General features: G+C 43.5%; 1 protein-coding gene across 21 annotated transcripts in view; it reads right to left on the bottom strand.

The window, feature by feature from the left end:
* Window positions 1–23,625, bottom strand: part of PCNT (pericentrin) — a 243,875-nt gene that overhangs the window by 204,542 nt on the left and 15,708 nt on the right. For all 21 annotated transcript variants that reach the window (XM_065562243.1, XM_065562244.1, XM_065562253.1 and 18 more), the window contains one exon: window positions 14,695–14,901. In XM_065562243.1, the coding sequence (XP_065418315.1) occupies window positions 14,695–14,901 (207 nt within the window). The remainder of the gene's footprint in view (window positions 1–14,694; window positions 14,902–23,625) is intronic.

Below are 23,625 nucleotides of genomic sequence, written 5' to 3'. Positions count from 1 at the left end.
AGAGGATGGTTAGTGGAGCACCCCCAGGGAAACATGTCGAAGAACCATCGTTACTGCACAAGGTGAGTAACTTCTTCTTTGAGTAGTGTCTCTGTGGGTGCTCCAGTTTCATAGAAATCATAAATCATAGGACTGGAAGAGACCTTGAGAGGTCATTTAGTCCAGTCCCCTGCACTCAAGGCAGGACTAAGTATTATCTAGACCATCCCTGACAGGTGTTTGTCCAACCTGCTCTTAAAAATCCCTGATGATGGAGATTCCACACTCTCCCTAGGCAATTTATTCCAGTGCTTAACCACTCTGACAGTTAGGAAGTGCTCTCTAATGTCCAACCTAAACCGCCCTTGCTGCAATTTAAGCCCATTGCTTCTTGTCCTATCCTCAGACGTTAAGAACAATTTTTCTCCCTCCTCCTTGTAACAACCTTTTATGTACTTGAAAACTTATCAAGTCCCCTCTCAGTCTTCTCTTCTCCAGACAAAACAAACCCATTTTTTTCAATCTTCCCTCATAGGTCATGTTTTCTAAACCTTTAATCATTTTGTTGCTCTTCTCTGGACGTTTTCCAATTTGTGCACATCTTTCCTGAAATGTGGCGCCCAGAACTTGACACAATACTCCAGCTGAAGCCTAATCAGCGCGTGTAGAGCAGAAGAATTACTTCTCGTGTTTTGCTTACAATACTCCTGCTAATACATCCCAGAATTCTGGTTGCTTTTTTTGCAACAGCATTACACTGTTGACTCATATTTAGCTTGTGATCCACTATGATCCCCAGATCCCTTTCCACAGCACTCCTTCCTAGGCAGTCATTTCCCATTTTGTATGTGTGCAACTGATTGTTCCTTCGTAAGTGGATTACTTTGCATTTGTCCTTATTGAATTTCATCCTATTTACTTCAGACAATTTCTCCAATTTGTCCAGATCATTTTGAATTTTAATCCTAGCCTCCAAAGCACTTGCAACCCCTTCCAGATTGGTACACTTTAGGTGTCTGTAGAGCAGTGCCCCACTGTGGACGGTAGGGGCTTCGGAGTTGCACGTGTCACGGCCGAGAGCACAGCAAGGTCTAGTATAGCATCTGACAAAAAACACTGAGTGATGGCATAGTGTTTTGCTCTGATGCCCATGTGGCAGCCCTGCATATATTTATTAGAGGAACATTGTTCAGGAAGACTATAGATGTAGACAGGGCACAGGTAGAACGGGATCAGAGCCTAGTGGAGGTTCCTTGTATCCAACTTTGCTATTGGCTATACAAGTAGAGATCCATTTAGATAGTCTCTGGGTCGATACTGCACAGCCCTTGGAGCATTCTGTTGTGGAAATAAACAGTCTTGGAGATTTCTGGAAGGGTTTGGTTCGGTCTTAATAGAACGCTATGGCTCATCTGACATTGAGTGAATGTAGGATGGCCCCTTGTGAATACCCATGTGGTTTGGGGTAAAATATGGGGAGGTGTATGGTTTGGTTTACATGGAAAGATGTCACTAGTCTAGATAAAAAATTTGGGTGTGGCGGCAACATGAACTTGTCTTTAGTGAACACAGTGTAAGGGGGCTCAGCCATAAATATCCTGATTTCACTGACTCTTGTAGCTGAGGTGATCACAACCAAAACCGCGACTTTCATAGACATATGAAGGAGTGAACAAGTCATCAATGGTTCAAAAGGTGCTCTGGTGAGGCATCTGAGTACAAGATTCAAGTCCCATGGGGGTGTAGGTTGTTGGACGTCCAAGTACATGTTCTGTATACCAATAAGCAAGCACCTAGTTGTTGGGAGAGCGAAGAGTGACTCTCCCTCCACCTTGTGGTGAAAGGCTCTAACAGCCATTAGGTATACTCTGAGCTTATGGATAAACCCGATTCTTTGAATTCCAGTATGTAATTTAGTATGATTGGTAGAGGCACCATGACTGCAGTTAATTTTTTTTTTTGTTGGCATCATAGTGAGAATCTCTTCCATTTTTGGAGGTAGTTATGGCAAGTGGTGGATCTCCTACTATTTAATAACACCTGTTTTACTCTTTCTGAACAGGCTAATTCATTGTGTTAGAACCATGTAGGACCCATGCTTTGAGGTGAAGTTTCTCTGGATTTGGGTGGAGAGTCTGGCCTTTGTTCTGTGAGAGGAAATCCACCCTCAAGGGGAGAATTCATGGAGCGCAAACTGCTAAGCACATCAGGTAAGGGAACCAAGGCTGTCTGGGCCACATTGGAACAATCAATATGATATGGGCCCGGATGTTCCGTATCTTGTGAATGACTCGTGGGATTAGAGGTATCGGTAGGAATGGCGTACGAGTGCTGTGTCCCACACGATGAGGAAGACATCCCCTAGAAATTGGGGTGGTAGTCCCACCCTGGAACAGAAAAGTGGGCAATTGTGGTTCATTGCTGATGCAAACAGGTCTACTGAGGGACAGCCCCGTTCCTGAAATATTGCTTGGAGGACACTGTTGTGCATTTCCCATTCATGTTCCTGGGAGAAATATCTGCTTAGTGTGTCCGCCATCTTATTCTGGCACCCCGGGAGGTAAGATGCCGAGATGATTATGTTGTGGTGAATGCACCAGTTCCAAAATTTCATGGCCTCAGTGCAGAGTGAATGGGAGCGAGCTCCTCCTTGGCGATTGATATAAAACTACATGCTATGTTGTCAGTCAGTACGCGGATTGATTCGCTTCATATGATCGGAGGGAAGTGCCTGAATGCATTACATACCGCTCGGAGCTCCAGGAGATTGATGTGGAGCAGGGTTTCCGTCGCCGACCACTTGCCTTGTGTGGTGTGCTGGTCCACGTGTGCTCCCCATCTTATCAATGACGCATCGGTTGTGATTATTAGTGATGGGGGATCCTGCTGGAAGGGGATCCCTGTGCAGTTGTTTTCTGGTATCATCCATCACTATAGTGATGCAATGACTTTTGGGGGTACTGTCACCCTTTTGTTTCGACTGTTTGCGCTAGGAGTGTACTCTGTGCTCAGCCAGCCCTGTAGGCAACGCATATGCAGTCTCACATGTCTCACAACGAAGGTCGTAGCCACCATATGACCTAATAATTGTAGGCAGGTTCTGGCGGACGTTTGAGGGTTGCCAGTGACTGTTGAGATGAGGTTGATTAGTGTTCTGAACCTACAATCAGGCAACAGAGCTCTGGCCCGAGTGGAATTGAGGTAGGCTCTGATGAATTCCAGGTGTTGAACTGGGGTCAGTGTAGATTTCAATAAGTTTATTCGCAATCCCAGTGACTGGAAAAGCATGATGGTCTCCACCATGTTTGTCACTTCTTCCTGAGTTGTACCTTTTAGTAGACAGTCGTCTAGGTACGGAAAGATCATCATTCCTTTACTTCATAAGTGGGCCGCCACTACCGCGAGGGTTTGGAAAAAACTCAAGGAGCAGTGGAAAGGCTAGAAGATAGTACTCTGTACTGATAGTGATTGAGGCCCATTGTGAATCTTTGAAATCGCCTGTGAGCCGGGTGCATGTTAATATGAAAATAAGCATCTTGGAGGTCGCGGGCTGAAAACCAGTCCCCCTTCTCTAGCGCTGCGATGACTGTGGCCAGTGTGAGCTTCCGAAGGTCTAAGAAGTGTCTCCATCCACCATTTTTCTTTTTGGTGAGAAAATAATGGGAGTAAAAGCTCTTCCCCTTGTATTGAGTTGGAACTTGTTCCACGGCACCCAATTTTAGAAGATGGTTCACTTCCTGTTGTAAAAGGTGCTCGTGAGAAAGGTCCCTGAAGAGGGACGGGGAAGGGGAATGGGAAGGGGGAAGGGACAGGAAAGAGATGGCGTAACCCGATCTTATAAACTCACTGGTCCATTGTTATTGCTGCCCAGTCATGGTAGAATGGGCGCAGACAGTGGCCAAAGGGTTGGGTAGAAGTACCTAACAGCTCTGTATTGTGGGGGAGGTCATTCATACCCTCGATCAAGACTTCAAAACTGTGGCTTGGTGGTAGATGGTTGCGAAGACGAGGACTGAGTTAGGGGAGCCTTACGTCTTTGTGAGCATTGCTTATTTCTGTTCTCATCAAAATGCCGTTGTTGTGGGTGATGGAAAGAGGTGTCGCTGCCCTTTTGGTATGGTTGAAACTGACATTGTTTGTTTGGTGGCGTGTATATGCCTAAAGTGCGTAGAGTGGCCCAAGAGTCCTTCATCGAGTGAAGAACATAGTTAGTTTTTGTGGAGAAAAGTTTTTCCCGATCGAAAGGTAGATCCTCCACCTTGAGGTGGAGCTCCTTCGGGATCCCAGACAACTGCAACCACAAGGCCCTGAGCATTATTACAACTGTGGCTGTTGTTCTCGCAGCAATGTCCACTACGTCCATTGAGGCCCGAAAGGCTGTACGGGCAATTAGTTGCCCATCTGTCATGATACCGTTGAGTTGGGAAAGTTTCTCCTCCAGTAGTGCCTCAAGGAATTCTTGAAGCTTACCGTAATTATCGAAACTGTACTTGGCTAGAAGGGCCAAGTAATTGGCTACCCTAAATTGGAGAGTAGCTGATAAGTATACTTTCTACCAAGAAGGTCTAAACGTTTGTGTTTTGTCTTGTGGAGTGGACCGGAATTGAGGTTGTTTGCTGCGACGATTGGTGGCTTACACAACTAGTGAATTGGGTTGTGGATGAGAGAAGAGAAAGTTTCATCACCTTAGCTGGGACGAAATACTTTGTCAGCCCGTTTGCTGATAGGTGGTATCAAGGTGGGGGTCTGCCAGATATTCTCTGCTGGTTCCATTATGGCATCACTGATTGGTAGAGCGATTTTGGAGGTAGTGAATGTCTAAGATTTGCAGTAGCTTGTGTTGGTTTTCTTGCGCCTCTTCTACGGGGATGTCTTGGCTGGCAGCTACTCTTTTAAGTAATTCCTGAAATGGTTTCAGATCATCCATTGTGCTTGGAAGCAGTGGTATGACTGCCTCGTCAGGGGAGGACAATGAGTTGTGAGCCAGAGAAGTGTGTGCATGGTCTGAACCTTCTTCCCCCTTATCTCCCATGTCCTCTGGTGCTTCTGCCATCTCCCTGTTTGGGGAAGGTGGAGAACAAATTTCCCTTCGAGCTAGGGTCAAGGGCCTAGTGTATTGAGCCCTATACGCCGCCCAGAGGTCCTGGGGGGCCACTGCATGGGGATACATCCAGTGTTGTCCGTACCCTTGCTGCATCTCGCGAGGTTGGCAACATTTGGTCCTAGCAGCTTCCCATGGTAGTCTTTGTCCCGTGGGTAAAGAATGTTGGGAAGAGAAGTGGCTCCCATGTACTTCCTCCTCTGCATCACTGGAGATGGGCTGGGGAGCAGGGAAATGGATAACTGCTCAGTTATTTGGCCTGGAGATCTCTCAGTACCGAGTAAGGGTTACTGTGGCACCAAGGTGATCGCTATATCCTTGTGCTGTAGAAACTGTTGTGAAGCCGCTTGTTTCTGTGGTGGCAATACTGCTGGTGTAGATGCAGTTGATGCCTTTGTCAAGATGGTCAGTGCCGTTCTCGACCTGTCAGTTGGTGCTGACCACTGGGTCGGTGCTGGTGGGGGTGGCATTGTCTGTTGTAGAGTTATCTGGGCCGACTCCCACACCCAGGTGGTTGGTGCTGTGAACGAGGACTGTCTCGACTCCACTCCAGAGCGACGGGGCTCAGCAGAAGTCCACAGAGAGATGGTGCCAGAGGTGCCCGGAGCCTCAAAGGTGCTCACTCTACTCGAGCTCAGCACAGAGGAGAGCGACCTTGTTGGTGACCTCCTTTTTCTTTGAGTGTCCCTATCTGGGGAGGTCGCAGCTCGCTTCCTGGGTGATTTGGAAAACTGAGTACTCCCATTAGCACAGGTTTTGTTCGAGGAACCATCTGCTGATGTTGATTTTTGTCCCTGAGGAGTAGGTTGAAGGGACTTCACCAAAAGATGATTTTAATGGAGGAAATCTCTGTCACGCCTTGCCCTGGCTTTAAAATTACTGCAATGGGCACTTTTCTGAGGGACGTGGGTCTCGCCCAAACAGACAGACACACGATGAGTGGCCGTCTGACACAGGCATCGCCTCAGGGCAAGAGTCACATCATTTAAACCCGGGCGAGCCGAGCATTGTGTCCGTTTAAGTTTCACAGCAGGGAAAGGGTTTATCTCTAACTTAGTTTTCTTTACCAAAAAGCTAAGTAAACAAAATTTACTAAACTACAATTAAACTAAACGCTTTCTAGAGAGAGAAAAAACAAAGCAGCAACACTGCCACTGAGCTCCGTCTGCAGCCGAGGACGGCTGAGAAGGAACTGAAGGGTCGAGTCATTCACGCGTTACATGAGGAGCCAATGGCACTGCGAGACAACTACTCCGCACGCATGCCCTGACTGAGCACTGCTACCGAAAATCTCCGATGTGTAGAATTTTTAATTTTTTGGTACAGAATTCCACCAGGAATAAAAAAAGGTCTATATGTGGGAAAATCTATTCTTGGAAAACCCAAATAAGGATCATATTCTTCAGTGACCATTTAAGAACATAAGAACAGCCATACTGTGTTAGACCAATGGTCCATCTACTCAGCATCCTGTCTTCCAACAGCAGCCAATGCCAGGTGCCCCAGAGGGAATGAATAGACAGGTAATTATCACATGATTCATCCTCCTTCACTCTTTCCCAGCTTCTGGCAACAGAGGATAGGGACACTTCAGAGCATGGTTTTGCATCCCTGCCCATCCTGGCTAATAGCCATTGATGAACCTATCCTCCATCCAGTTCTTTTTTGAACCCTGTTACAGTCTTGGCCTTCTCAGTATCCTCTGGCAAGGAGTTCCATGGGTTGACTGTGCATTGTGTGAAGAAATACTTCCTTTTGTTAGTTTTAAACTTGCTGCCTCAATTTCATTTAGTGACCCCCTAGCTCTTGTTTTATGAGTAAATAACACTTCCTTATTCATTTTCTCCATGCCAGTAATCATTTTAGAGACCTCTATCATATCCCCCCATAGTCATCTCTTTTCCAAGCTGAAAAGTCCCAATTTTATCACTCTCTCCTCATACGGAAGCCGTTCCATACCCCTAATCATTTTTGTTGCCCTTTTCTGAACCTTTCCCAATTCCAATATATCTTTTTTGAAATGGGGTAACCACATCTGCAGGCAGTATTCAAGATGTGGGTATACCAGGATTTATAGAGAGGCAATATGATATTTTCTGTCTTATTATCTATCCCTTTCTTAATGATTCCCAACATTCTGTTCGCTTTTTTGACTGCTGCTGCACACTGAGTGAATGTTTTCAGAGAACTATCCACAATGACTCCAAGATCTTTCTTGAGTGGTAACAGCTAATTTAGACCCCATCATTTTATTTACTTGGGATTATGTTTTCCAGTGTGCATTACTTTGCATTTATCAACACTGAATTTCATCTGCCATTTGTTGCCCAGTCACCCAGTTTTGTGACATCCCTTTGTAACTCTTCACAATCATCCCGGTACTTAACTATCTTGAGTAGTTTTGCATCATCTGCAAATTTTGCCAGCTCACTGTTTACCCCTTTTTCCAGATCATTTATGAATACATTGAACAGCACTGGTCCCAGTACAAACCCTGGGGGACACCACTATTTACATCTCTCCATTCTGAAAACTGACCATTTATTCCTACCCTTTGTTTCCTATCTTTTAACCAGTTACTGATCCTGGAGAGGCCTTTCTCTCTTATCCCACAACAGCTTACTCTGCTTAAGAGCCTTTAGTGAGGGACTTTGTCAAAGGCTTTCTGAAAATGTAAGTACACTAGATCAACTATCACCTTTGTCCACATGTTGATCCCCCTCAAAGAATCCTAGTTGATTTGTGGGATGACGTGCTTTCTGCTTAAATAATTCACCAGAACATTGACCTGTCCTGCAATATGAAGTGCTATGCTGATTATGTGATTCCCACTGCATTATGGCTTCCTGGCAAAGAGGATCTGATCTTGTCCCCCATCTTGCCTATTTATAGAATATATCACTGTGGAATTCACTGCCAACACTTATATTGACAGAACCTTGAGTAATGGAAGAAAAGACTTGCATGCTAAGCGAATCACTGTTAACATCAAGACATTTATAGGACTCAAGGGGTCTTTTAACAACCAAATACTGCGTGTCTGAAATCGGTCTAGGTTATCGCCCTCACCCCTTTCGGGATCGTCAGAATCTTGGTGGATTAGGACTTTGAAACAGAATTCCCTGGTACACATTGCTTGGGTTCAACCACCACTGAAGAGACATTAGAACTTACCGAAATAACTTTATTCTTTTTCCCCCGCCCCCTCACAGAATTGACTGAGACACCAATTTGCTCCAAGACTGAAGAGGCCTCATTCTAAGCCTGATGAAGACTGGCACAGTGTAGGGGAAAGGTGGCTTGGCAGAAGCTTGGCGAGGAGCTAGGTGGCGGACCGAGTAGGTGACTGAATGCGAGCGGAAGATGCAGGCTGTGCAGTTGAAGGCTGTGCAATGAACCTTGTCCGGCAGATCCTGCCAAAATGTAGTTTAGTATAGTTCAGCATGTTTTTGTCTGTAAACAAGTCAGCTTATATAATATGTATGATTTATTAATGCAATGAATGTAGCCAGCTGTTGACCCGATGTAACCTTGAGATAAACGCGGGGGGATATAGCATTGCAGCGGACTCTCTTCAGTGGAGTCCTGCCTGGCCAGCTGTCCTGGACGGTCAGAATCCCCGCAGCTCCTCCGCGCGCCTCAGGGACTTCCCGCGCAGCTTGGAGTGTAAGTTCTTCCTTCAGTAAAGCCTTGCTTTTTACTCTCAGGCACTGAGTGTCATTCTTTCGCCAGTATCACACCCCTCTTGCGGGCACACACAGAAGCACAAGATACCATGTGGCCTAACAGTTTTAGGTAGACTCTTATAGGATTCTCAGCACTCAGATCGGTTAATTAATTGGCAGATACTTAGAAATCTCTCCTGAGGACATAAAGCTCTTGCTGCTTTGGAGTCCAGAACAGCTCCAATGAATCCAACTAACTGGGATGGAACCAGATTTACTTTCTTTAAGCTGACAATTAGACCCAACTCTGAGAAAGACACAGGACTAACCAAACTGATCCTATAAACTTGATTCACTAAAGTTCCCTAAATTAGCCAATCATCAAGATAAGGATATACATGTATACCCTAACGACAAAGATGAGCAGCAACGATGGACAGGTAATTCATGAAGACTTGAGGTGCTGTTGATAGGCCAAATGGGAGAACTCTGAACTGATAATGTTTGCCTGCTATCACAAAATTAAGCCATTTTCTGTATGCTTTATGACTCTGTACATGAAAGTATTTTGAATTGAGAGTACTGATCCAGTCCATGTGATCTAGGGAGGGTATAATGGAAGAGTTATCATGCAAAATTTCATGCAATGAATGTAAGCATCAAGTAGCCTGAGGTCCAGAATAAGTCTCCAACCCCCCCCTTCCTTTTTGGAATCCGAAATCATGAAGAATAAACCTCTATTCTTACAAATTCAGGAAGAACTGACTATCATATACTGTAGTGTCAGTCTCTCTCTTGCTGCAAGATATCAGTCTCTGAAAAGGTAGGGGGAGGGAGGGGGAATGGTCTGGAATTGTATGGTGTAAAAATGCTGGATGATCTGAAGGGCCCCATTGGTCTGTAGTTATTCTAGCCTAAGCCTCCTTGAAAAGCCAAAACAGGAGAAGACAGGGTATAGGTCAATGTAGACTGGATCCATATCCTCCACCACAGCAGCAAAATTGTTTCTTTTGAGCATAACCAGGATGTGCTGAGATACTGGATTAATTTGACACTTTTCTCTTCTAGAGTCTTGATCTCCGTCTACCCTGATCAAAAGGTCTCTGAAGGAACACAGCTATAAGTGGAAGGTTGAGACCTCTGTTAGATAGATACGTGAGATCTATACTGCTTTCTTCTGAAGGGCAGAGCATAGAGGCGCAACAACCTTAATGTGAGTCTTAAATCCTTTAAAGGATATGTATCATCCATTTTAGCACTAAAAAGATCTTGATTGTCAAAAGGAAGGTCATGTCTGGACCTTTCTAGCCAGGCCCAATAAGGAGAGCCAAAAATCTTTTTGTGACATATGGAAATTTCCTGGATAAATCTTACTGAATTACGTTTATGTATGTACGATTGTGAGCCATGGATTATATGTTACTCCCTGGGAAAGGGAGACTACAGCCCTCCAGGAACTAAGAGCAGTGGAGGATGATTAGGCAAATTCACTCAGGTTGTCACACCTTCCAAAAGGTGGTACACCTGGAGAGGCTTGCATATACTGGTTCAAACTGGATTCTCTAGAGAACCAACAGACAAAGAAAGGACTTTGAGATAAACAGCCTAAATTTAAACTGACTCAGGGCTTGCTTTTATCATCTAGAAAACAGACAGTACCTTCTCTCCAAGGAAGGCGCCAACCTTCCTGGGAACCTGAAAGAGGGTTCCAAAGAAGATGGAGCTTGGCTGTTCTCAGTGGTAACCAGATGACAGAACAAGGAGCAATGGTTTCAAGTTGCAGTGGGGGAGGTTTAGGTTGGATATTAGGAAAAACTTTTTCACTAGGAGGGAGGTGAAGCACTGGAATGGGTTACCTAGGGAGGTGGTGGAATCTCCTTCCTTAGAGGTTTTTAAGGTCAGGCTTGACAAACCCCTGGCTGGGATGATTTAGTTGGGGATTAGGTCCTGCTTTGAGCAGGGGGTTGAACTAGATGACCTCCTGAGGTCCCTTCCAACCCTGATATTCTATAATTCTATGATTCTAAGGTTGGAAGAGCATGACCTATTCATGCATGTGCTTGTTCTGTGCTAACAGCTGTTATGAACTTGTGACAAGAAAAAATAAACCCTGGTGAGGTTTGAAGACCTGATCATCTGCCACAGCCCTCGTTGGAATTGTGGTGGTGTCTGGTAAGCTTATTAGCATGTAAGTTTTTTCTTTTTTAATACATATTTTTCTGTAGTGCTTTCACCTTAAGAATAAATGTGCTTGCTTAGAAAGAGCTATGTGGTAACTTCTAACTGGAAAATTACGCTATTTAGAACGTCTGAAGAGAAAAGCAAAGCAGGACTGTTTGGGCATTTCAACTTGCTGGGAATTCACAGTGTGTGCAGGGAATTATGCAGCCTGGAAAAAACCCAGTCAGACAGGAGAGTTGTGGGTCTCTACCCAAAGAGAGGTTGTGACCAGAGACCTAGGGGAGCCAGTTGAGGTCACTCAGTTAGGGTGAACTGCAAAGAATGGGGCAGACAATCCCCAAAGCTGGTGGATATTCCAATGCTTAGATTTACCAACCCAGCACAAACAGCTTCTATTATACCTCACTGGATACTCAGAACACCACAGTTCCCTTAAAGTAACCCAGCCTCAGGCCTCCACCTAGACACCGAAGTCAGGTATGATGAGGATTTCTGAAAATCTTAATCATATAAAAAAGGTTCTACCAATCCCAAAGGATTGGACACATTACCTACAGGTTAATGAATATTCCAGACCTTTCCCAAATACACGCTTACAGCCCATTCTTATTTACTAAACTAAAATGTATTTAAAAAGGGAGATAGAATTGTTTAAGAGAACAGTATACATACAGACATGAGTCAATCTTGAGATTCAGATTCATAGCAGAGATGGTGAGCTTTGTAGATACAAATAGTTCTTTCAGAAATAGTTCAAAGCCTATAGTCCAATGTTTATATTTCAGGGTGGTCCAGTCAGAATTGGGATCTCAGTCCTTGTGCCTTAGGCTTCCCCTGCATGAAACCTCAAGCAAGTCTGAGATAAAAAGGATTGGGACCCAAAGATCTTTTATTCAATTCCTTCTTTGAGAGGTCAGAGTCCTTAGTCGAACAACAAGTACTCATGTGGACTTTGAAGTGGACCCATTTCCTAAGCATAGCCAGTAATTATTCACACTGATTAACACCGGGCAATTGCCTGTTTTTCCACCATTCGCAGATGATTTGATATACATTTCAAAGAGAGATGAATACAGTAACATTCTGTGTTTACAGTTCATTTAAATGTTAAGATGTTCTTTTGATCTCTGAATTAACAGAATACAGCATAGACGGACTGTTTTGTTGATTTTTACCAATATATATGTACCTACACAAAAACACAAACATTATCTCCCCATATGTTTTTAAGGGTTGAATTTGAGTCATTTATCCTGCAAGATGCTTAACCCTTTCTGGTCATGCATCACAGAGGTGATAGCTGAGGAGCGCGGAGCCTAGTGTGTGTACCCTTGCTGGACTACAGAAGGGGAATACAGGTGCAGTTGCCCTGAACTGTGACACACTTCTCATGACAATTCCACTTGCCACTGATCGTGTTCCTGCATTAGCTGGAGTCTAATGCTGCTTGTGCAGATGTTTTTCTAATCAATATTCCTTCAGAGCAAATGGAAGTAAATTCTTCTTCCTGCAGAATTAAGAGTTTATCCTGAAATTCTGCCACTTTATCCCACTGGATGTAGTTATAATTAGCCAGCATGGCTTGATAAATCGAAAATCTGACCTGAAGGGAAGCAGAGTAAATCTTTGTCCCGAAGAGATCCAGGGCTTTTCGGTGTTCTCTCTCCCTGCCTCAGGTAGATCTCAAAGCCTGCCTGGATTTTTCATTTACCACAGTGACTACCAATAGCAATGGAGCCAGACAAGTATAAAAATACTCAAATACCTATGAGAGGCTTGATATTTCCAATCAGCCCACTTAGAAGTTACTGTTATAAAAGCCTGTGTTGCCCTCAGTTTGTTAGCTGGCTCAAGAATGCCCCATTAATGGATAAGGCTACCCTATTTTTGGTAGATGGCTGCAGGATATCAAAAAGTTTATATAACTTTTCCTGCAGTATTTCCAGAGGAATTTCTAATGTTTCTGCCATCCTCTTTAACCGTTCTTCAGAAGTCTTGGAGTCATCTACTGCCGTAGGAACAAGATACCACAGCGTCATCAGACAATAATGAAAACTGTCTAGCTACAAAAGGTTCATCCTGAATCTGCTCTTCCTCTTCTTCAGAAAGAGGTCACTGTGTACCCAATACTGTAGACTTTGGGAGGAGAAGGCAAAGAAAAACTCTCTCTGAGGAAATCTACCTCCTGAAGTGGAAAGAGAAGGAAAAATTGTTGACTTGGATTGTACCAACATGGCTAATAGGCCAGGATTGATATCATATGGATAAGGCATAGCATTCCAAGGTACTGACATCCACCCAGGTAACGGAGTATCATGCGGTGAACTCCTAACAGTGTAGTCCAGGAAGAAACATTCTTATGATGTTTAGAGCCCTTAGCAGATATTGGGGAAGGCTCCAGGCAAGATTCCGCTGATGAAGACGACAAAAAGTCCTCTAACACAGGGACTACTCAGAAGGTGCAACTATCTGTTTAGGGGAAGAAAGCTTACCAACATCTGTAGCAGCAGGCCATAATTAGATTTTCATAATTGTTTCCTGGGCTCCTATTGCACTGGAGATTTTTGGGAAACTAAGGTAGGAAACGCAAAAAAGAGAAGATTCTGTAAAAAAGAGAAGATTCTGTAAAAAAGAGAAGATTCTGGCTCTTGTATAATCATGATCTACTTAGGGTTTGTAAAAGATGACTCAGATAGTGCCCTGAGAACTGAGTGAGAATCTGAAGTCTGTGGCGCTGATTTCTTTGGATGCCAAATCCCCGGTACCAAGCATTTTGATGAATGGGGATGTTTCTGTTCTCCAGTACCAATTGTGTGGCACCCAAAGTAAAGTAAGTGCAGAAGAAGCTCTCTGGACTGGTATCAATTCAACAGCCAGCATTACTGAATGTGGCCTCCATGCCACCAGAGTACTTTGGTGCTTGCTTCTTATACAGTACCAGGGATTCAGGCATCCTCTTGGTACTGAATTTTCTCCCACAGGCAAAAGGGGTCTTTGACTATTCCACTGGGACCTTCTTCTGAAGTGACAAGTTCCTGTCAGATTTGAGAGGCCTCTTTGCACCTTGATGGCTATGAGGGATTTCTCTTACCTCCAGAGCACTCAAGGCATGGCTCGAGCAGGAAGGGGCTGTGGTCCCCACTCTCAGAATCTCTAAGTTAGAAGCTGCTCTCATGGATTTCTCTATGAGGTAAATCTTGAGCCTGGACTCTAGATGTGTGTGTGTGTTTTTTAATATCTTACAAATAGCACACTTAGAAGTTACATGCCTCTCCCTGAAACAATATAAGCACACATCATGTCCATCTTCCAACAGAATAATTCTTCCACACAACCAACAAGCTCTGATGCCTAGTGAGGATGGGTGACGCAAATAGCCAAAGCCCAGTACAACTACTTATTACCTACAAACTACATTTTTTGTAAACCAATGGGCAACAAAACAAGACTAATAAACCTAAGACTAATTATTACAAAATTATGTAAGTAAGAAGTAGGGACATTAAGAGCTTTCAGCTTTCTCTCAAGGCAGTCAGCAGGAACTGGCTGGTGGCCAAGATCGGTCCGCCTTTTATGCTCTTGGGTGAGGGAAGTGCATATAGGGTGCATGTCGAAGCCCTAGTGAACACTGCTAGAGAAAAGCTTTCCAAACTTCTGTATAGAGGGCATAGACACACCATGCATGGCATCCACATACATGGGAACTCAAAAAAGGATCTGTTAGTTGCAGACAGATTTAGATGAAACATGGTGAACAGTAAGACTTACCTTACTCTCAGAGCTTGTCTCTGTCTCTTCAGTCTTACCCTCTATACTTATATTAAGGTCTGTAAGAACATCAGAATCCTGGGCCACTATAACGCACTCTTCCTTTGGAATGTTTTGCATGTGGTCAGACGAGCCCTTCCTCTTCGCCGCCTTTTTCTGCGACTGCGTGTTGTCACTTTTTGTTTTTCGCTGTCTGAAGTGAGCAAGCTGTGCAGGAAAGATTGAAAGAGATAAAGGGAGAGGTAAGTGAGGAAAAGATAACAAGACCACAAGATTAACACACTCATGGATAACAAAGAATCTCTTGATCTGACAAAACATGCACGTCTATAGAGAACCTGCTTTATCTTCCTTCTTATTGCACATTTAGTTTCTATCTAGGCAGCAGCATAATTGACAAAAACACAACAGTTAGACTCATTTCAAGAAAAGAAACAAATTTTTACTAATAGTTTCCTAATTGATATTTTTCATGTTGAAATAATCCAGAGTTACAGCCAGATAAATTAGTAAGAGACTAGGTGTTGTCCATATATTAGAACCAATAAAAATGAGACAGTCTTGAAGTCTCTCTGAGAGTCCTACAGAAAGAAACATAGCCTCTTAGAAAAATATCTTAAAATATCTTAGCCACAGCAAATACAAAGACAAGAACTGAAAAAGGTGAGTCTTCTTGCCCTTCCCCTCCCAACAAGAGAATATATAGCAAAACTTCCCAGACAGAAAGCAGACTGAGGTACATAAATAGAAATTTAATTAAGCCAAGTCATTTTAATTTCTTCTGTTGAAGAATCAGATGCTCTACTTTATCAAACTAACACAGCCCAATGAAGCCCTTGGGATTTCCAAATAATGTCACCCATCAAAATCTACTACCCATCTTTCCTCAGTACCTTAAACAGCTTAAAGAGGATTACAGTATTTTAAACTCTAGCACCGTATGTAGGCAGCAATTCCAACCAACATCTCACTCAAAGCATAAGACCAGACATTCTTCTAATAGGGAAAACCCATCACCAGGGTTACAGCCATAGGTTATCAACCATACAGGTAAAATACCTTTATTATTATTATATAAGAAAATCTATTCAAAATCATAATAGGATGTAGAAATCTGAGAATGTAGAACTACTGCATGCAATCTATACAAAATTCAATACCTGAAATAGTTTGTTTTTGCTGTGGTAAAACTCTACTGAAAGAAGCAAGATTGCAGTTTTCATTTCACTTGTTTTGGGAAGTGTATTTACCTTTAGAATTTTCTGAAATAAACTCATTCCTTATTTTTCAGATCTACAGCAACTTGTGTAATGATAGATTACGTAACAGCAGCTGTGCAATTGCATACTTGTTCTATACTAGATGATCTGTTTAAAGTGCTTAAGACCATGTCCCTTTGCTAAAGAAGGAATACCAAACACCTCCCTACTCTTGAAGTGTTTATGCAGGCCACTTGATATGTTAAGATTGGTCAGAATCTTTTAAAAAGAGTGAAATCTTAAAGTTTCTAGCACCTATATTTCTTAGATCAAATGGGAAGATTAACAGATGCAGTGTTGTCTTCCTGAGTCAGCAGAAACACAGCCTTAAAAACTAGTTGTAACTGAGGCCATGTCTGCACTTACCGACGATCGACGCTGCTGCGATCAATGCAGCAGGAGTCGATTTAGCAGATTAGTGAAGACCCGCTAAATCGACCGCAGAGTGCTCTCCACTCAACTCCAGTACTACATTAGAACTAGAGGAGTAAGGTAAGTTGATGGGAGAGTGTCTCCCATCGACGCAGCATGGTGTAGACACTGCAGTAAGTCAACCTCAGCTACATCAACTCCAGCTACATTATTGTAGCTGAAGTAGCGTAACTTAGTCGACTTATCCCAGCAGTGTAGACAAGGCCTGAGATGCAAACACCATTCTTCACAATTTAGTGTTAACACTAGACCCTAATGATGCTGCGTTGCATACCAACAATAGCTACTGCATTGCTGATTAATTCAGCAGACAGAATGGGGAAGGGGGCAGAGGGAAGCCTACAGAGTAAAAGAGTAATGGAACTAGGGGTTGCTGCAGGGAGAGGGAAAGGCAAAGAAAGAGGAGCGAGAAACAGGAGGGCCAGAAAGGAGAATCAAAGGGCACAAAAAGAGTAGTAGTTCTAAAGGTGGGGAAATGATATCAAAGTGAGGTTGAATAAGACAATAAAGTACTTAAATATTAAAAGTTTAGCTACCACACAAAGATTATATTTGACTTTGACTCCTCATCTTTGTGCAAATCTCACATTTACATCAGTGGGAGAGCCACATGCACTGCTCATTATCAAAATTGTAACTTGGTCCACCAGTTTAAATGTATTTTATTAAAAAAATACCACACAAATACCAGTGGCTATACTTGAGCTCCAAGTGACTACATAAGGGACAGGAAAAGATGTCTACACAAGAGAGCCTACAAATGCACAACTATGTCAGCATAGCCCCATAGCGTAGATGCAGCATAGACCAACCAGAGTTTTTCTGCCAGTGTAGGAACATCACCTCCTGAATGACTTTAGCTATGCCGATGGAAGCACTCTGTCAGCATAGTCGCGTCGACTCTGGGAGTTTTGTTGGCATAACTATATTGGTCGGGGTGTTTTTTTCCCCACACCCCTGACTGACACAGCTTTGCTAATGTAAGTTTTAAGTGTAGACCAAACCTGATATTTGTTGGGTGCAGGTTTTATGGACTCTGAAAGACCCTCATAATGTGTTGGGTCTTTGGGTGGCTGAAGCTTTGTTTGGTTTTGACTATAGTGGAGGAGGAGAAGAGAGAGAGGGCATTCTGAGGGAGAAAGTTGGAACTTTAGGCTAGTGATGACAGACTCCTAGTGACTGAGGGGGAATTGTCCTGGATTCCTAATGGTTAAAAGTAGTGAGTGTTGCTGTGGGGAAGCAGAGAATGCAGTGTGTGTAAAATTTATTTTTGTGTACCTTGTGGCATAAAATTATGAATGTAAAAAACCTACTTTTGTTAATATTCACAATACTTTAAACACATTACCCAAGACTGACACTGCACCCCATATTCTTCATAAAGATATGATATGATGATATGATTATGGCATAACTATGATGATATCTTACATGACCTATCTTGCATAAAATACATTGAAAAGGTTATGATTTACTGAATAGGATTATCCTATTTGTATGCATGTATCATTTTTGTATCTGAAGTTAGGAATATTGTCTATATCTATTACAAATGTGTTTACACATGGGGAACGCCCACTAGGAAGAATGCACTCAGTCTAGATGACTGGCTGGGAAGGGCCCATTCAGGTTAAAGGGCCATTAGGAGAAAACAATAGGCCTTAGAAGAAGCTTATCTCCCACTTGGGGGAAGGGGGACCCTTCCTGAGGACACTACAAACTGCCTCTGACTCATGGCTGCTATGACACTACAGCCACATGTGACCAGGTCACCTGGCACTGGACACCATCTTGGGATACCAGTGTTTTCCCACTGACTGGCATGGGAACCAAGCTTTGAAACAAAGGGTTCCCGCTATATGCGAAAGCTATATAAGGCGGTGGAGTGACATCATTGTGGTTCTTCACTGACTCCCTGCCCAAAGACACTCCTGGAAACACCTGAGGAACAAAGACTGAACTGGGGGTAAGTGCTGGACTCAGGCTGAAGGGATTTTTAGCCTGTGAATGAAACACCTGGGGATTCCAAGCGGTAAGTTAGTGCAGCTCGCCCCTTAAGAGCCTGCAGCCTACTTGCATCATCATTTAGGGTAAGAATTTACTATTCATATCCCATCTATGTAGTATATTAAGCTTAGTGTGCGTGTTTTGTTTATTTGCTAAGTAATCTGCTTTGATCTGTTTGCTATCCCTTATAATCACTTCAAATCTATCTTTTGTAATTAATAAACTTAGTTTTGCTTTGTCTAAAACCAGTGTGTGTGGAAATCAACTCGGGGCAGAAAGCTGTTGTATATTTCCTCATCACATTGCGGGAGGGAGTGAATTTCATGAGCTTACACTGTACCGTTCTCTCTGCAGTGCAAGATGGTATAATTTGGGGTTTTACACTCCAGAGAGGAGGTGCATGCCTTAGGAACTGGGAGGTGCCCTTGCTCTGCCTCCCCACGCAGAGCTGATCACAGCATCTGTATGTAACTGCAGCTGGGTTTGTCCCTACCTGTATGTGTGCTGGTAAAGGGCAGGCTGGAGCCTGGGAGAGGGCTTGGCAGGCTGGTCACAGCAGTACAGTGTAAAGGGAGCCTAGGTGGGTCGGGGGGGGAGGAGGGCTCAGTGGTACACCAATTTCAGGTGGCACTCAGGGGGAACCCGTCACAAAGACATTCACATCTCAGAAGACATGTTGGCAGTTCTAGTGTATTGCGTTATTCACTTTACAGAGGAGACAGAAAACAAGCTCCCAGAATAGTCCAAGACCATGATGTCATCATGTTTGTGCAAATGAAAATTAGTTAAAAACTCCCACTTATACAATTTGAAAAAATATACAGTTACATAAATGGAAACATGAAATTTGAAAGCTGATTAGACATGTAAATCTGCAAAGTATTATTAGTAACAAAAGGGAACGACAAGGAGTCCAGTGGTTAAAGACTATCAGATTTATTTGGGCAGAAGCTTTCGTGGGTAAGCTTGAAGCTGAAGGCTTTTTAAAGTAAGCTAACTCTTTTTATTCATAGTTAAAGATAGAAGAGAAGATTTGGACTGGCAGTACCAAAAAAATAATAATAATAAATACTCAAGGAAGGGCACCAAAGCTCATGCTGTTGTACCAGCATTGTTTTTCTAAGTAAATAAGACACCATATATTGGATGTAGATCCAAAAGTGTATTTAGGACCACACTGCTGGTAGGATATGGAGTTAATCTCTCACTAATTTAAATAAAGGGATGCTGTTAAAGTATAATGTTTCAAATTTGGATTAAATGAAAAACTGCACATTCACAGTACTTTACAGCTAGTTATCCACTGGATCTGTGAGTTTTTCAAAAAGTAGGGATGCCATGGATTTGAAATTAGTTAACCTTCTGGCTAATAAACTCAAGGTACTTGCTGTTTTGTCAAATGCATGTGTATACATCATACTTTCCCCCATTATGTTGTTGCAGGTCTGAAATTTAGCATTCTTGTAAACACAGCTGCAATTTACCAAACGAGAACAATTTACCAAGATTTGTAGTGGATTCTCCATCACTGGCAATTTTTAAACCAAGATAGGATGTTTTTCTGAAAGATCTCCTCTAGTTCAAACAAGAGTTATTTCGGGAAAGTTCTATGGCCGATGTTAAACTGGAGGTCAGTCTTAATACTCACAACAGTCCTTTCTGGCCTTGGGATGCACAAATCACTGATGTGAGTTCCGGGGGTGAGATGAAGGCTGGCAACAGCTGATTTTACTAATGGTGTAACAGATTGCAGAAACTGAAAAGTTAGGTTTTGGTCTATTTTTGTCAAGTGAAAAAACAAAAGTAGTTTTGTTTTTTGTCTCCAGGGTGAATAATTTGTGTCAGCAAGGATTAATTCAATGGAAACGCAAGATATGTGTAGACATCTAGTAGCACATTTTAGTGGATGGTGAGATCTTGTATCAAATCCAACTAGTTATTAAAAACTTAACACTTTTAATAGAATGATTCCATTATTATAAATTATACCACAATTTTAAAAGTGAGTATGAATCAATTTTCTAATAATATGAAGAATTTCTAGAGAATAATCCTGGTAATAAAGCACTTGTCACAGGAATAGCAACTCTCCACTACATTCTCCTATGTGTTTCCTGTCTGGGAAATGAGTTACAGAGAAGATACCCCAGCTCAATAACCAATGAGTTTGCATTGATGCATTTTCCTTAACTGCTTACTTACGAATTGTAAGATAGAATATAAACTAAATTATTCTATTTTACTTTTCTTTAAACGGCCTCTCCAGATAAATAATGGATCCTGGAATTGATGAGCTACTAAGCCTTTAACAGCTAGGTTACCGCTCACCATACAATGCAGGTCAGCACTGACAGTCATTACCATTTGATGTCTGATTTCTGACCTGTGTGAAATGAACTTTTAGCTTCCCTATTTTCATGGACAGGATTGCACATGACAAATTATTGTCAGTACTTGCATTGTTGAGAATCTCAACAGAGAGCCAAGAACTGAATGGTCTGTGGAGTCATACTTTCACTGCTAGGGGATGTGGATTTAGGCATATTACTCCAACAATGTGGAACTGAAGTCTCTGCTGTGCAAACTAACAGTAGACTTCACTTTCTGTTTGTGTCAGATATAGCATTACAGTTCATTTAAAGAAGCTGAAAGCACTTTGATAAATTGATTAAAAGGTGGTCAGATTTCATGGCATAGTAATTTTTGCAACTGCCCCTGTATCCTTTGCTGAAATACCACATGTAAACTTCCTACCAGAATACACCTCAAAGTATCACAGCAGATACTGCCAGATGGCCAACAGCACAGGAAGCAGGCCTAGGCTTCCCTCTCTAGTCCATCAGTGAAAATACAAGTCACAAGGCTGAGTTGAAATTATTGGCATTTACTCTCAAAAGGTCCTTAACTTAGGGTATGTCTACACTTGCAAAGTTACAGCGCCAGCTGACAGCTGCCTGCGCAATAGCTTGTTCACATTTGTGGTGCTATTCGGAGCGGTGTACTCTGGGCAGCTATCCCACAGAGCACCTCTTTCTCTTTTGTCACTAAGACTTGTGGGAAGGCGGAAGGGGTCGCGGGGCATCCTGGGTCCTGTCCCAATGCCCCGTGATGCATTTTTTCACATCCCAGCAATCCCTGTGCTTCCATTCGCATCTGGCGCCATCTTTCAACGGTTTGTGTACTGTGCGCCCTATCCTGCCTCTTTCTCTGTGCAGGAACGGATCCCGAGCTGTTGACCAGAATGCTGCTCACACTGACCAACACACCACATGTGGCAGTGGAGTCATTCCTTAAACTACAAAGGCAAGAGGAGTGCGACGTTGATGTCGCCACGCATACCAGCTATGACACAAGATTGCTTGTGGCATTCACGGAGGTGCTGACCACAGTGGAACTCCGCTTTTGGGCTCGGGAATAAGCCGAGTGGTGGGATCACGTCATGATGCACATCTGGGATGACAAGCAGTGGCTGCAGAATTTTCGCATGTGGAAAGCCACATTCCTGGGACTGTGTGATGAACTCGCCCCAGCCCTGCGGCGCAAGGACAACAGAATGAGAGTTGCCCTGTCGCTGGAGAACCACGTGGCGATTGTACTGTGGAAGCTGGCTACTCCAGACTGCTACCAAACGGTGGCTAACCAGTTCGGAGTGGGAAAGTCGACCGTTGGGAGTCGTGTTGATGGAAGTGTGCAGGGCCATTAATCGTATCCTGCTCTGAAAGACCATGACTCTGGACAATGCGTGAGACATTGTGAATGGCTTTGCACAAATGGGCTTCCCTAACTGCGGAGGGGCAATAGATGGCACACAGTCCAATTCTGGCACCAGACCACCTAGCACATTAATCGCAAGGGGTATTTCTCAGTGGTTTTCCAGGCGCTTGTGGATCACCATGGGCGTTTCACAGACATTAACGCAGGCTGGTCTGGAAAAGTGCATCTTTTGGAGCACTAGCCTGTTCAAGAAGCTGCAAGCAGGGACTTTCTTCCCGGACTAGAAGATCACTGTAGGGGAAGTCAAAATGCCCACTGTGATCCTGGGAGACCCCGCCTACCCCTTAATGCCATGTCTCATGAAGCCATACACAGGGCAACTTGACAGCAGGTTCAACAACAGGCTGAGCAAGTGCAGAATGACTGAGTGTGCATTTGGCCATTTAAAAGCGCGCTGGCGATACCTGTATGGGAAGCTGGACATGGCTGATGATAATATTCCTATGCTTATATCCGCATGCTGTACACTCCATAATATTTGTGAAGGGAAGGGTGAAAGCTTCACTCAGACGCTGAGCCTTTGCAGTCCACCCCTGGAGGCTGAGTTTGAATAGCCAGAGACCAGGGCTATTAGAGGGACACAGCACGGGGCCATAAGGATCATGGATGCTTTGAGGCAGCAATTTTATACTGAAAACCACTAATATGTATTGCAGTGCTCTGGATTGCAGTGCTTGTAATGCTAGGAAGTGATTGGTGCACATGATGCAAGAAGGGGCCTTAACATAATTGTATGTTGCTTTGCAGTGCTCTTTTCCCTTTCACTTAATAGAATAAAGATTGCTTTCAAACAAACAATTATTTTATTGAAAGACAACAACCAGAGGAGAGGGTCAAACAAAAAAACAAAAACAAAAAAAATCAGCAGCAGGGAGGGAGTTGGGGGAGGGAAGATCTCAAGAGGAGGAGGGGTCCCGGGATGGCTACAGATTTGTGTATGTCCAGGAATCATGCCCAACCTTCTCCTTTGGAGTACGATGCAGCGGGTGCTGTACTTCAACAGGGCCAAACTGCAGAGGGATCGGCATTGAGTGCAGTGAGTAGTGGAAGTCCACACAGCTGGACTGGGAGGAGTGAAATGCTGCGGGTAGAGAGTGGAGCCAGGAGGTTGACAAAAGTGTGGTTGGCACACGGGAAAGTTTTGCGACAGCGGCTGCAGGGGAGGGCGGGTGCAGAGCTGCTTGGTTTGAAGAGCTAGTAACGCCTGGAGCGTGAGCATTGGCCTGCTAAACACAGGGTTGTGAGTTCAATCCTTGAGGGGACCACTTAGGGGGATCTGGGGCAAAATCAGTACTTGGTCCTGCTAGTGAAGGCAGGGGGCTGGACTTGATGACCTTTCAGGGTCCCTTCCAGTTCTATGAGTTATACCTATCTCCATATATTATTATTATTAATTATTATTATTATAACTGTTAAGAGCCTCGCCGTGGCTTCTTTCTGGTGTGCCGCATTCTCCTTT

Source organism: Chrysemys picta, chromosome 11 (assembly GCF_011386835.1).
Source record: "Chrysemys picta bellii isolate R12L10 chromosome 11, ASM1138683v2, whole genome shotgun sequence".
Taxonomy (NCBI): domain Eukaryota; kingdom Metazoa; phylum Chordata; order Testudines; family Emydidae; genus Chrysemys; species Chrysemys picta.
This window is presented reverse-complemented; position numbering and strand designations above follow the sequence as displayed.